The 15,300-nt window shown below is 42.2% G+C and overlaps 1 protein-coding gene across 1 annotated transcript in view; it reads left to right on the plus strand.

Annotated features, from left to right (window-relative positions):
* The first annotated feature begins 5,649 nt into the window (after window positions 1–5,649).
* WNT5B (Wnt family member 5B) overlaps window positions 5,650–15,300 on the plus strand; it is a 117,732-nt gene continuing 108,081 nt past the window's right edge. The window contains exon 1 of the mRNA XM_026718338.2: window positions 5,650–5,975. Within this exon, the coding sequence (XP_026574123.1) occupies window positions 5,970–5,975 (6 nt within the window). The 5' untranslated portion in view covers window positions 5,650–5,969. The remainder of the gene's footprint in view (window positions 5,976–15,300) is intronic.

The following is a 15,300-nucleotide window of genomic DNA, read 5'->3' on the forward strand; positions in this document are numbered from 1 at the left end:
CAGCTGATTGGCTGGGTCTTCTTTTGTTGCCCTGAACAGGAGAAAGGAGCTGGAAAGCAGGTTAATGGGGTGGGGTGGGAATGGGATTTTGCAGTAACCTTCCCCCAGGAGTAGGAAGGGAATGGGGATTTTGCAGTATCCTTCCCCTAACACGCCCACCAAGCCATGCCCACAGAACTGGTAGTAAAAAAAATTGAATCCTACCACGGCACCTCAGGAGGGAATGACATCCTAAAGGGCAGGAGCTGTAGCAGAAAAGGTTCTCCTCCTAGGTTCCACCAGATGACAATTCTTCATAAAACAAGACCCCCAACATTTCCCTCTCAGACCCGATGGAACAGATCGGTGTGATTGGGGAGAAGCAATGCCTCATACACCCTGGCTCCATGCCCTATAGGGCTTTAATGCTCATACCATCCCCTCGAATTGAACCTAATGTAGCTCGCGGAGCAGAAACATAATATGCACTGATCTAGGTGTGGACATAACTAACTTCCCACATTACCACATTCTCAAACAGCTAATGCTTCAAGAGCCCTCTTTCTTATACATATGGGGTTTTTTTCTCAATATGATGGCATACTATATATCATTGGCAGTTGAGTTCTTTCCTTGAAGCTGTATCTTGGTTATAGCTTGAGGGTCCAGATGGAATAATGGCTCACAAAAGCTCAGAGGCTGCCAGTGCAAGTGAGAGAAACATGAAATGTCCAATGTTGATTGAAGTAAATAACATGGAAATGAATTTTTTTATATACGTAGATTGTGAAAATGATGAGGACTAATTTAAGTTCCTTGTTAAGGTTCCTATGAAATCTATTAAAGGGTGATACATTTGGAGGGTGGAGAGCCAAGAAAGTGGGAAAGAGGTCCTGGCAAAGGAAAAATATGCCAACCCTAAGTTCCCTGGAGTTTGGGGGCTGCAAATGTAAAACGGAAGCATAATCATTTGAGCCACTCTGCACAAAACTGAAAGAAAATCAGTTGAGTGGCTCCAGGGTACAATTTATATCCTAATCCAAGCCCCCTGTCCAATACTGAGTATGTCTTATCCAGTTTTCAATTTTCCATTTCAGTATTCAGAAAAGTCTGCATGCTTACTCCTTGATTACTATTTTATCCCACTCCTCTTCTTAGATCTTTCTCTCCCATTTTGCTACATTAGGATTTCTGCTCTTGCACAAAGATAAGGGAATCATCTAGAATTCTAGATCTAGCAAAGTTGTCTTTCTCATCATCAAAACTTCTGTCTAAGCAAGCATCTAGCTCTTGTGGATGTACAAATAATGTATTAAAATTTGGGATTCTCGTTCCTTGTTGTTTCCTAGATATGCAGGTAGAAAGCGAAATAGGTAGTGAGTAGAACTAGATGGGGATTTCCAAACTAAGTCCTATTGTGCATCCATCCTTCTTCCTTGAAACATCAACTCTTCTCTTACAAAATGATCCCAATTCCCCTACAACACTATAATACATATGTCATTTACAGAATTACCAATGAACAGAGTTGGAAGGGACCCTCTCAAGCAGGACATCCTATACCCGTGATGGCGAACCTGCAGGTAAATGGGAACATGATGTACAAAAATAATGGTGGAATATCAGTTGTGGGATTGGAATAACTTAACAAATGGTTCTCTGGCTGGGTAGGTGTGGCCGGTTGGTCATGTGACTGGGTGGATGACATCACCTCAAAGGTAGACTTCAGCTGGTTGGGGCTAATCCCGCCACTGGCTGGCCCTGCCCCGCCTGTTTTTGGCCTGTTTTTTGGCCATTTTTCAGGTCATTTTTATGTCGCTTTTGACACCAAAACAGCCTGAAAAACAGACCGGAAAAAGGCCCAAAAATGGCCCAGAAAACAGGCTGAGAAACAAGTGGCATTGGTGGGATTTGCCAGTTCAGCAAACTGCGCAGAATCTTAACTACCGGTTCATGTGAACCGGTGCGAACCAGCAGCAGCCCACCTCTGTGGAATATAACTCTGATAAATACACAGTGGTAATGTGTATACAAACATCAATGTCCATAAGCAAAGTATAATGTTTCCACTTTCAACCCCATTAGAATCAAAATTTGATTTATTGATAGGGCTTGCTTACTAATTTTTATCTTTAAAAAACTAATTAAACCTATCTCTAATTAGAAGTCATAAAATAAACCAGTTGTTTAAAATTGGCACCCAGTTAACGGTAATAATAGGAATGGCGTAAATCTCCGAGTCTCAGGAATCTGAGATTACTTAGAATACTTTCCATGCTAGAATGGATTGGCCTGGAGTCAGAGTGTCTGTTTCTAACTTGCACAAATTTAATAAGGACAGAAATCTGAAGGCAGACATACCCAGTTTGTTGGCATATACAATGCATTACAGACAGATGCTGTACAAGTGAACATGCATTGGACACTGAAGCAGCTTTTTTCCTGAGTGCTACAACTCCCAGCATCCCAGCCACAAGGTCCAACCCAGCAGTGGTCTTCAGCTGATGGCCTGCGGGAATGGAAGTCTATGATCCAGGACCACATCCAACCCCCATTGTCTTTCCAGTTTTTCATCCCTTTGAATGAGGAAATAGACAATAATAAGATTTAAATTTTAAAAAACCTCTCTACACCAAGGAGAAAAAAATCCTAAAATTACTAGTCCCCTGTAGGACCTATTTTACTCACCTTGCATCATTACTGTCGTCCAGAATTCACAGAAGTCCTTGGTTCTCAAAAATGTAGGGAGGGAGAGAGGGAGGGAAAAGGAAGGAGGGAGGGGAGGGAGAGACAGAAAGTGGGGGAGGGAAGGAGGGAGGGAAGCAGGCAGGGGAGGAGGGAGGGAGGGAGAGACAGAGCAGGGAAGGGAAGGAGAGAGAGAGGGAGGGATGGAGAGAGAGGGGCAGGAGGGAGGGAGGGGAGGGAGAGACAGAGAGAGAGGGAGGGAGAAGGAGGGAGGGACAGAGGGGGAGGGTGGGAGAGAGAAGGGAGAAAGGGGAGGGAGGGGGAGAGAGAGAGAGATTAAATTTAGAAATAATTCTGGAGAAAATTAAATATGACAATCTATGCCTTTTTTTTACAATCCAAGCACCACATCATTCAGCTATTTATAAATACCACCATGTAATTTTGAAAGTTAAGGAATTGAGTGCAGAATCAGAATTACAACTTTACATTAGAATTATTTTCTCAGATGCTGACAACTATCTTCACCACAAAATATCTGTGTCATCACAGAAGAATTAAGGATATAAAAATAAGTTTATTGAAGTATAATCTGTTTATCACTATGATGAGATGCAACCATACATATTCTGTTGTTGCTTGTAGAATTATGAAGTAAATTACAAAAAGTAAAACACACTCACTGTACAAAATTCACCTGAAAAAAAACCCTATGAAAATTCACCTGAAAAAAATGGAAAGGACAATGTTGTAAGTTGCTATATGCAAATAGTTATTAGTAGAGTGCATCAGTTCAGTAAGAGCTGATAGTATGCTGTCATAGTGTTTTAGTCTGTTTAGTGTTTAGTCTGTTTAGTCTGTTCAGATGAACACAATACAGAAGCCTGATGATGGCAGATGAGACCCCGCTGAAACGTTGCCAAACTCAAAAAGTACAACTACAATGACGTGGGAAAATACCCGAACAAAGCTGAATACCATACATACATACGTACATACATACATACATACATACATACATATTTTCTTAAGTTTTCGTGGGTACTTACATGTATGGTATTTGGCTTTGTTCGGGTATTTTCCCACGTCATTATAGTTGTGCTTTTAAAGTTGTAGTAAAGTTGTAGTAAAGTAAACTTTAAAAGCACAACTATAATGACGTGGGAAAATACCCGAACAAAGCCGAATACCATACATACATACATACATACATACATATGCATGTATATATGTGTATGTGTATGTGTATATGTATATGTACATAAGCACATTTCAAAATAACCACATTATTCTACCCAACTCTCTTTCATACATAGATCCCTCCATACAGTCCTGAGCAGATTGCTGGAAGCGATGTAGGCACAAGGAGACTTTCCCTTCCTTGCCAGCTGCTTGGAAACCACCAACATCCTGCAAAATTGTTGCTTCCTTTTGCAACAAGTAAATAGAATCCTCTTATTTATTACCAAGCTGAGTCCAAGTACCTGGATGTAAAGTGACACAGTGCTACCAAAGTTGTTGCAGGAACATAAGCTGTGAAAGACATCAGTACAGCGGAGAACACAAGGAGATCCTTGCTGCTAGTGCATGTGGTAAGAAGATGTTATCTGCTTATATGCTTCTTTGACAACAGTACTGGTTTCTGGACCAAAAGAGTTCCTAAAACATTGACAAGTGAAATTGGAACAGATTTAACTGTTCATTACTGTCCAGCATGCTAACATGCCCATGAAAAAGTAACTCCAATTAAAGTTAGAGAAGCTTATTTAGGATATGTCCAAGACTGAACATTGCCTAGGATTGCCAAGATAGTCTCAAGTTTGTAGTTTAGGGCAGCTGGGACCCTGGGAGTTACATTTGGATTTGTCATGGATGGTTCTAACCGCAAGCAGTAGCACTATTGTTCTAATTTCCAAATAAATTCTTTATTTGCTATTTTACAAATCATTAACTTTTATTTCTATTGTTGCTGGCAGAAGAATGGCTGCTGAGAGGACATCACTATGTGCTCTCCTACCCCGACATGGTTTCTTTTAAAGTGCCACATAAACATGGGACCTTGTACAGTACTTAAAAATCATTGTCACCACCCAGCATTCAAGCAAGTTATCTTCTCCAATGCAGGAGGAGGAGGAGGAGGAGGAGAAAGGGAGGAGGAAGAGGAAGAAGAAGAAGAAGAAGAAGAAGGGGAGGAGGAGGAGGTGGTATTTGGTTAAGCTGCAGTTTGTGCAGCTCTGATCATTAAACTGTGCTTGGAAAAACAATCGTGGCTCTGCCCCCTTGTGCTCTCAGAAAGAGCTGAGCAGAAAGCCAGCCAGGTGGTGCCAGGGGCAAAACACGGAGAGGGAGAAAACCCGCCCCCCTTGCATCAACGGTTCCACTCAAGACAGGGACCAGTTGCGACCCAATGTGGGAAATCCAAGGAGTCGAACATGGGTTAGCGAAATAAAGTGGGTAGGGTGGGGAGAGAGAGAAATAGCCGGTGAGCGGCTGCGTCTGCGTGGACCTGTTGCTGTTTAAAATGGGGTCGGAACAAGGGCAGAGAGATCGCACAGGAAGAGCGGCGGGGGGGATCCAGGAAAGGAAGCCGGGCGGTGCGGAGAAGGAGAAGAAAGCCAGGGATCGAGCAGGAGAGCCAGAACACTCCGAGGGCTGGGAAGGACGAGTGGGGAGGAGGGGAGGGTCGCAGTTTGCTCCCCGTTGCAGCAGCAGCAGCAGCAGCAGTTCTGGAGGAATCGGGCGGGGGAGGAGGAAGAGCGATTTCAGGTTGTGCTGGGAGGACCTCAGGATCGGGCGGGGCAGAGGGAGGGCGAAGGTACCGGGGCGTGGGGGGTGGGTGGGGGGAAAGGACCGCCCGGGCGGTGCCCAACGCTGGCGAGGCTGCGGGGGGGGGGACGCCTGTGGGAAGGGTGGAGAGGCGGGCGCGGGGCGTGGGGGGAGGCGGGCCGAAGCCTCTTCGGGAGCCCCCGGGATGTCACTCCTGCCTGCCCGCCTGCGATGCAAGCCACAACTCCGCGCGCTCCGTCGCGGCTGCAGCAGCGGACAAAACTTCAGCGGCCCGTCTGAGTTGCGGGATCGAGCGGGATCTCCCCGGGCTGCTCGGCGGCCAAGCGAGGGGATCGGGCGGAGGAGGGTTCAGCCAGAGGCGGCCCAGCGCGCCGGCTTCGCGGCCTCCCGCCTTGACCTTGCCGCGTCTTGGCCAGCCCAGACACGAGTCACCTGCCGCGCCGCACCGCCGGGACTAATTGGAGACGGACGGCCGAAGCAGGCAGCTGCGCATCGCATCGCCGGCTGGGCGTCGCCAGATGCAGGTAGGGGCGCCCCCTCCGAGCAAGGCAGCTCCAAGCGGATGCCTCGTGTGATCCGGGCGGCGGCTGGGGGTTGCGCCGCGGTTTCTGGAGCCAAACTTAGCCGAGATGAAACTTAAAAAAAAAAAAAAAAACTCTGCCCTCATTCACACGTTGCGCTCTCATCCCGGGAATGCGACACGTATTGGCGTCCCCTCGGGCTCTGCGGAGGAGGCAGGGCAGGAGCGGGAGAAGGGCTGCTCCGGGCTGGGGTTTATTCCGAATCTGCATCTGGATCTGCTTTCTTCGGCGCGCATCTCTCTGTAGGATCGCGCGACTTGGGAGCTCTGGAAGGTGCGCGGAGTTGGGAGCACCTTTCCGTTACGGGCGAGTTCCTGCAAGGAATGTCTATGGAGATTCTCAGTCATTCAGGTCGCGGTTGTCCCAAAGGTGCCTTTTCTTTTTCAAGAGGCAACTGGACTTTCTTCAGAGCTAAAGAAGCTTCTTGGGTAAGAAGCGAAACGTCTTCAAAGAAAACCCAGAAAGTCAAGTTGCCTCGTAAAAAAAAGCACCTTTGGGGGCCCTCAAGGAACTGTTGCATGGGGGCGGGGAGGCAAGGGTGACTCTTTCCCGAAGCGGAAAACTTCGGGGTGTTTGCAAAAACCCCGCAGCTGTTCTCACTTTCGCCGGCGTGGCTAAACCTCTGCGCCCTTGTTTGAGCGCAGTCGGTTCCCCTGGAGTCCCTGGGAGGGGGCTGGGCCGGTGAGTTCGGCGCAGGGAAAGGGGCTGCTGACAAGTCGGGCTTTTCGCGGTGCAGGAGGCAAAACCGAATGGAGTTCATGGGATCCGGGAAGTGAAGTTCCCCTAACTGTCTTACTAGAGGAAGACCTTGGGGAAAAAAACAGCCTCAGCGCTCACCTAAAGCCATTTTAATGTACCCGCCTTGAGTTCTTTCAGTTTTTGTCTTCGAAAGGGATCCTGACAGGTATCCAGTGCAGGTGCAGGATTTGTCCAAAATTAGAGGCAGAGGAGCAAATATCATTTGCTGTCATTTACCCCTATACCCAAGGTACCAAGAATCTGCAGCCAAACCATTTTTTGAAGAATTAATTAGTTTGCCCAACATATAGAAATAGGGCAATATTTTGAGTATAGAGGGTTAGGTCCTTAGGTGCAAGATTACAATAAACTTTAGGTCCTTGTTTGGTTTCCTGATTGAAACCTGATTCCTCTTGTTTCAAATTTCGATGCACATTAGGGACTGGCAACCTAATGTCAAAACGAGGTGCATTGAGCATTGAGACGGCTGCTCCTGTCTGCTGCTTGGGGGCTTCCCTTCTGCCTGGGGGATGGAAGTGGTCTCCAGCATTGAGACTCCTAAAGGGCAGTTTGCTCCGCTTGGCCTCTTTTCATTTTGGGTGGTCCTTATCCCATTTTGGGTGAAGTCCAGAATTTCCAACAGGATGACTTGACAGATGAATAAAAGCAGCGCCACAACCTTTGATACAGTGCAGCTGTTTTTGAATGGAACGGCGTGGTAAGGATGCTTCTGGCTCTGATCAGGACATCAAGGTAGCGCAAAGGAGATTGCTGTTCAGCCTCTAGAGCAGAGGTCTCTAAACTTGGCAACTTAAAGTTGCCAAGTTTGGGGACCCCTGCTCTAGAGCTATTTCTCCAATTTTAGGCTTCCAGTAGAATCACAGAGGTCCATGCAACAAGTTTGTTGGGTTTGTAGACATCCCATTTGGCCTTTGGCAATCGAAAGATGCTAGCCTTAGAATGAGCCATTGCTTGGATTGAGCAAAGCAATTTATTAGGCCCTTGGGGACTAGTCCTTTCTCCTTTTACACTGAGAACAAGGTTAGCAGGGTAGAGACCTCAGGTTAATTTAATTACTGAAAGAGCCCTGTCTAAAACAATGGAAGGGAGGAATCTTATCTGTTTACACAAGTAGATCTCAGTTCAGGAGCCTACAAGCATGGAGAGACGTCTAAATACTATTCAGATAGCATAAATCAAGCCAGATCTGGTGCTGTTTTGGTCATATAATTCCCTAACCAGCAATACTAAGTCAATGTGACCTGATTTTGTGACCATTCAGATTCCAAATTTTTGTAATTGTGAATCGTTTACTGTTTTTCCTTTCCATTTTGTTAATCAGTGTCCATTCTGAAGGTCAATAACCTTTATTTATATGCTAGTATCAGTGTGTGTGTAAGCACTGAAATAGTATTTGGGGAGTAGAGTTAAGTGCCTTTAAATTTGAGAATTATTCCCAGAACCTAAAGTACCGTGGCATATGAGAACTCAGATCTAATTGTCTTTGATAAAGGGTTGAGTTGAAGAAAGTCAGCAGGACAATCAGTGCAACTGTCCTAACTTACCTCTTGTGGCTGCTTTAAAAATGTATGATTAGAAATCCAGCTGTGGTTCTTGGATGTACTGTACATATGCATATATTTATATATTTTGTCAACTTTATATCCCACTTTACTTAAATCATCTATAGCAGACACTGCTAATCTCAAGCTTTCCAAAGGATGGTCTTTCCATTTTTATAATTTTTACACAACACGGATAGCAATTATGTGAGCTGTACTTTTGGAGGGTATCCATTGCTGATGGCTATTGTGCTGAGAAAGTCAAAATTATCTGTGTGCTGTAGCAGTGCTGGTCAAAGATAAAATAGGCCCCATTCAACCCAACCATATTTGGTTAAATGAATTGGGGTGGTTTTTAAATATACAGCAGAGCTGGGCTTGATATATGCCACATTATTGCCCTGTTTGTACAGCAGTGTGTATATACATTATGACAAGCTTTTGGCTACCAGACTCAAGTACAACTTCTGCTTTCCCCCCTTATCTGTACTATATAGATAGTACTTCTTCTCATATATATGCAACAAGCAGCTGTATTTGCGTTCTCAGCTTTGTTGACCCAGTTGTAAACAGTATGATTGATGCTGCTTGTGATAGTGTCTCAACAGATGGCACTTGTGGTGTGTGTTGCAGGCACAACCAACTTCCCCCTTGCATTGAAGTGGAACATACTTCTTGCTTCAGATTAAGTTATTGAATCAGGGTAGTTTAGATTGCTGTGGTCTTTGAAGCTGCATATGGCCTCTTACTGGTATCATAATGACTTAGACATACTTTTTCAGGGCAGTAAAACTGTCTTTGGGCTATAATATGTCAGTCTGGGAATCTTCTCAACAGTATACAAAAAATACTGCCTGCTCAGGAAAATCCAGAATGCAAGAAGAAGGTTTATGGTTGCGGTGATCTCTTGTTTTCTTTATGAAGGGATGTTTTATATGGAGGTGCATTTTGCTATATCACCCGTGACCTGCAATTTGAAGTGGAACAGCTCAAGTCTTTGGAGAGAACCAAATCTTTTTTACAGAACTGCAGGATTATTTGGTCCGATTTATAGAAATCTTTGTTTCCATTCCGTGTTGTGTCTTCCACATTGTTTGCCTGCAGCTTTTAAAACTGCCACTTTTATAGCTCATTTGAGTGTCTGGCTATGAGAGAACATTCAACAGCTCTTGAGTTAAATAGGGCTAGTAGGTGTTTAGAAGGTTGGAAAGAGGAGTCGGTCGGAAAGCAAAACTTAGCGAGCAATAGATTGAAACCCAGAAGATGACTTCTTGGGTGAAAAACCTGGGATGATTGGATCAAGAGAAGAGAGAGGTCACTTGAGGGAAACTTCATTTAGTCATACTGTATTACTGACACCCTACGAATGACACACCCACCCAAAACTCTCTCTATTAATATATTGGAGAGCCAGTGAAGAACCTGAAACTCTCTTCTCCGTAGGAATATTTTGAGCAAGGTCACTCTAGGTCAGGGGTCCCCACGCCATAGTGGGTGGACTGGCAATGGGCCACGGCATGCCAGAAACCGGGCCGTGCAAACCAGGGAAGCCCCAACCACAGGATGCAGGCAGCACACCATGGTCCCTCTGGGGCACAGAAAAACATCTCTCCACGGAACCGGTCCCTGGTGCCCAAAAGATTGGGGGCCACTGCTCTAGGTGGTATAGGAAAGCAGCCACTTATATATAAATAATAGATATTATTATATAATAATATACAATAAAAGAATTACGTGTGAAGATGTCTATGGAGAATCTCAGTCATCCAGGTCATGGTTGTCCCAAAGGTGCTTTTCAAAAGACAACTGGACTTTCTTGGGTTTTTTTCCCCTTAAAAACATTTTAGCTTCTCATTCAAGAAGCTGAACTGAAGAAGCTTCTTGGATTAGAAGTGAAATATTTTCAAGGAAAAAAAACCAAGAAAGTCCAATTGCCTTTTGAAAAGCACCTTTGGGATAGTTGTGAAGATGGCATAACCTGCTGAAATGGCTAAATTGATTTGTTCAATTAGGGAAAAGATAGTATTTACGTTTATCAGTCACTGGAAAACCCTTGTGGACATTTTATGTCAAAAAGAAAAAAATATGAATTTGTGATGTTTGGTTTTGTTGATTAGTTAAGATAGATTATAGAAAAAAGAGTCATGATGAAACTTTAGATAACTGCTGTGGAGAAATTCAAAAACCACTACTTTATATCTCTCTTTACATATTTTTAATTTTTAAAATATTTTTGGCATGTTTTGCTTTTTCTTTTCTTCTTTTTTGTTCTATTTTGGTTTGTTTTAGTTCTTACTTTGTTAAACATTTCCATAAAAATACATCACAGAGAGAGACAGAGGGAGATGATTTACAGTTAAAAAACAATCTCAGTGAATTAATTTGACTGGCTCAGTCTAAAAGTGATTATATAAAATATAAAAACAAGCTCACCTTTAGTAATGTGGGCATTCTTATCCACATCTTAAGTTTTGAGAAACCAATTATATACTTGCACAATGATTTTTATCTTTGAGCACTATATACATAACAACTATAATTTCTGGTTTGCTGAGGATGTGTTTGGTGTTTGGTGAGGTCATATAGTTTCCTTTTCTATATTGGACAAGCCAAACATTTCAACCGATACATAGACTGGACACAGATTGTGTAGAGCTCTTTGGCTAACATCGCCTTGATTTTCTTCCATTGCCTTTAACTTACGTGCTGTAGAAAAACCTCAACTCTTTTAAATATTTTTCCACCAATGATAATATATATCTACACTTGCCAAAACTGACCTAAAACGACTTGACCTTTGTTAGGGAATAAAGTGTACTTTGTTATCCAATCCTTTTTATGCACATGTGTTCTATCATACTCCAAAGAACTTTTAAAATAAAAATGTGATAATGTGAATTTTTCCCATTGTTCTGGTTCTGGAGAAATTGAAGAAACTTTAGTGTTTCCCAGTTTCCGTTGCAAAGATGTTATTGATTAAATACTGTACCTGGATGCATGTCTTTAAAAAAATCAGACAGGAAAAGGAAGTTAGATTACTTCTATTCAAAGAATTAAACAAGCTAGTTTTTGATAAATATTCTGGAGCTACCTGAGGCACCTCACGCAGGGAATGGCAGTCTTTTAAAATAAAGAAAAATACTCACAAAATATTTAGAATGGAGTAACATACATAAATGGCATCAGTTTATAGTCTGTAAGTAAATATGCTTCACAGTTGTATTCCATGTAATAATCTCAGTTGGAAGAAAGTTTAATGCAGGGGTGTCAAACTTAGTGTTTAGATCTGGCCCACAGATCAACATGAACCCAATCAAGTTCACAGGGTGTCAGTTGCCACCTCCCTTTTGAATATCATAAATTCTTATCCAGATTTCATAAATACTTTTTGGTGTGCCCAGTTTACACATAGCCTCTATATATTGTAATATCTGCTAAATAACTCTAGTATGTAGGGACTCTTCTGGCCTGTTAGGTAGAGAATTCTTACCTAACCCAACCACATGCACGTACCCAATGGGGAAAACCGAAATGCCTATCAGTAGATGTGAGTCACTCAACCCGAGTTGTTACAGAGGTGATTATGGAAGAAGAGATGAGAAGTAAAGTTGTGCGTGCAAAAGTTTAAGCTTTTGGTACCCCTAGAATCAATGCAGCCAATCCATATTTCACACATGAAACAACATGGAACAATAAATGTGCCAATTATTAATGAAAGCAGGTTTTCATTACTTCTATAGCAAAAATGAAAAAAAAAAATTCTGAAGAGATCCAAATGCCAATTCAGAAGAGGAGGCAGAATTGGACAGGAAGATTGGCTTCATTCCAGACCTAGATTTCCTGCGTTTCTAGGCTTCGTATCTCATGTTTCTGTGCCCAAGGGGGCCAAAAAGAGATCCCCCTTCTCTTAGAAAGGGGTACCTTCTAGTTCATCTAGTTCATGTAATATTATATAGCACATTCCTTTGGCTGCCTTTAGACTCGCTCAATTCATATATTTTATTTTTAGATTAACTCTTAACTGCAGAGTATATGGTTGTGAAGGTTTTGTGTAAAGGTTCCCATTCTCATTTTTATACATACATACATACATACATACAAACCTACATACATACATACATACATATTCTTTGCATATTCTGCCCTTTAAATATGTAGCGTACAAGTACTTCTCACTTCCCATTAGGCCAAATCAAGTCCTTTCTCCATGGAATTTTTCTGTGTCATGCACTCTTTCTCTGGTCACAGTAAGGGCATCCGGCCAGTAAACACTCAACTCCACTCAGTTGTCTAGACTCCACCCTACAAAGGATTATGGGGTCATTAAAAGAGTATGATGATGAAGATGATACACTTCTCTTTCGCATTTAGAATGTGCCTTACCAGCATACTATCTTGCAGCATTATTTTGATGGAAGGACGATTGCGCATTTCCTACAATCATGCAAAAAGATTCTGAGGTCAGGTCCTGAAATCTAATGTTCATGGAAAGTTCCATCCTTACATTGAGAATCCCTTGGAAGATTCTCATACCTCACCCCATCCAAATTGCAGTTCCAAGGATTTTTCTAAGTGGATGACCATGATGGCCATCAGTAATGTTTTGCTTCACTGGGTGGCTATTTATTGAACACAAAGCTGCACAAATTCCAGTTGTGTCAATGTCTTTCTCCTACATCTGTTCTAAACATCTACAGTGGTGCTTTGAAACTCATCGAATTTGGTACTCAACACATTTTGACCCGATTTTTTTTTTAATCCCAGTATTCATCATTTGTTTGGTACTCAACGCACAAGTAAGAATTCGTTGGTGTCGGCTGCCCAGTGACTCATTACATTATTCCTTACTGGAAAAAATTGTTTGGTACTCATTATTTTTGGTACTCACTGCACCTCCCAGAATCAGTTAATGATGAGTACCGAGGTCCCTCTGTAGTTAGTGAAATCGATTGGTGGCTTCTAAAGATTGAACCAAATTGGTTTGTTTTTATCTTGCATTGTTGTTAATCAGACTGAACGGCATTTGTAGGTGAAAAGTTGGAATGCAAATAGAAATAATTTTTAATTAAAAAAATTTCGTGAACTAAAATTAAGATGTCCTGTCTCCAGGTTTTGGATGCTACTTGCTTCAGATGGGTAAACCTAGAATAAACAGTTGTTGCAACCACATTTGTGTGGGCCTGCACTTTTTCTGAAAGTTAGATCCTTGATCTTAATGTTCTTTCCCTTTGAACCCTGGGGTGGGAGGCTGGCTGTGTTTTTCCTGTAAATAGCCTAATTGTTTCTGCTTAACAGCTTACCTGAGTAAACTTGAATAACTGCCAATTCTTCCAACTTGCATGTTTACCTATCTAAATTTAAACTATCCAGGCAGTTTTATGCATCCCAGGTTGACATATTGTGAGGTTTGAGTTGTGGTTCTGGCTGCTGTTGCAGCTTTTTCTGGTCTGTTTTAGGTTGACCATGTTTGGCTGTTGCTACAAACTTTTCCCTAGGAGATCTTAGGTTTTGGTTCCGTTGTGGGCTTTGAGATGCCAGTTCTCCCACTGTTTGTTGAGTTTGATTTTCCTTTAAAGAAAAACTAGACTGTTGTCTGCCTTCAATTTGCTATGTACCTCCTGCTGAATAAATTTATCACAGTGGGAACTGGAATCCTCCCACATACCATACGAAATCTATAGCAACTTTCAATCCAAGGCTAATGATTCCACAATGGGAATAATATTTTTTCTCATGATGTACAGCCTGGACTGAAGTGATTAGATTTGCAACTGCTAAATTTTATGCCTATTAGTTTATAGCTTGGTATTCTCTTTCTGTTTGGCAATGGTAGCTTTGGAATTTCATGGAGAAACATTTACAGTGCAGTCCGTGTTTATAATGTGCTGCTCCCTAAAAAATCCATCAGCTGCATGTCTATGGAGATTCTCAGTCTGTCTGCAAGGAGTATAAATCCTTCCATTCCCCACCATCCATTCAGAGCTGAAGAAGCTTCTTGGATGAGAAGCAAAACCTCTTCAAAGAAAAACCAGAAAGTTTAACTTTATTACTATTGTTGGGTATCAAAACCAATACCCAGAAGCCACACTGTTCATGTATTTAATATTCATATACATTAAAAAAAACTTAATTAAAAAAACAGAAAGTCCAGTCGTCTCTTGAAAAAAAGCACCTTTGGGACATCAGCTGTATGGTTAATGGTGTAGTTTGCCATATGGGCTAATTTATTTTATTTGATACCTGTCATGTTCCACGATTCTGTTTTGACATTGTGGTGAAGGCTGTCAATTCAGTGCAATGAAACCAATGTTTGATTCTGGAAAGAACTTCTATGTATGCTACATTTCTGAAGGTGAATATTCGTAATTTTAAAAAGAGAATTAAATTAAAAAGAAAAGGCCAAAAGCCTTTTGTAGCTTTTCCATACAGATAGTCCTCAACAGATGTTCATTTAATAACTGTTTGAAGTTATGACAGTGCTGAAAAAAGTGACTTATGACCTGTGCTCATGCTTATGACTGTCACAGAGTACATGCAGTCATGGAATCAAAATTTTGGTGCTTGACACCTAGCATGTATTTATGATTGGAGTGTCTCAGGTTCACGTGATTACCATTTGCGTTACCATCTGAGGAGGCTTCTGACGAGCAAAGTTAGAGGGGGAAGCCAGATTTGCAACTACTGTCTGACTTGTTTAATGACTGCAGTGATTTATTTAATGACAGTGACAAAAAAAACCACCATAAAGTTGGCATGACTCACTTAATAACCACATCACTTAGCAATGTGTGTTCTTGTCCAAATTTTGCTGGTATTTCAAGGATTGCAGTATTTGTGCCATTATCCTACAAAAGTATTAGATCTCAGACAAGGAATAATAGATGGAAACTGAACAAGGAAAGACTCAACCTAGAAATAAGGATAAATTTTCTGACACAATCAACCAATGGAACAGCCTTCAGAAGTTG

The sequence above is a fragment of the Pseudonaja textilis genome, chromosome 5, assembly GCF_049901715.1.
Source record: "Pseudonaja textilis isolate UNSWEBS1 chromosome 5, rPseTex1.2, whole genome shotgun sequence".
NCBI lineage: Eukaryota > Metazoa > Chordata > Lepidosauria > Squamata > Elapidae > Pseudonaja > Pseudonaja textilis.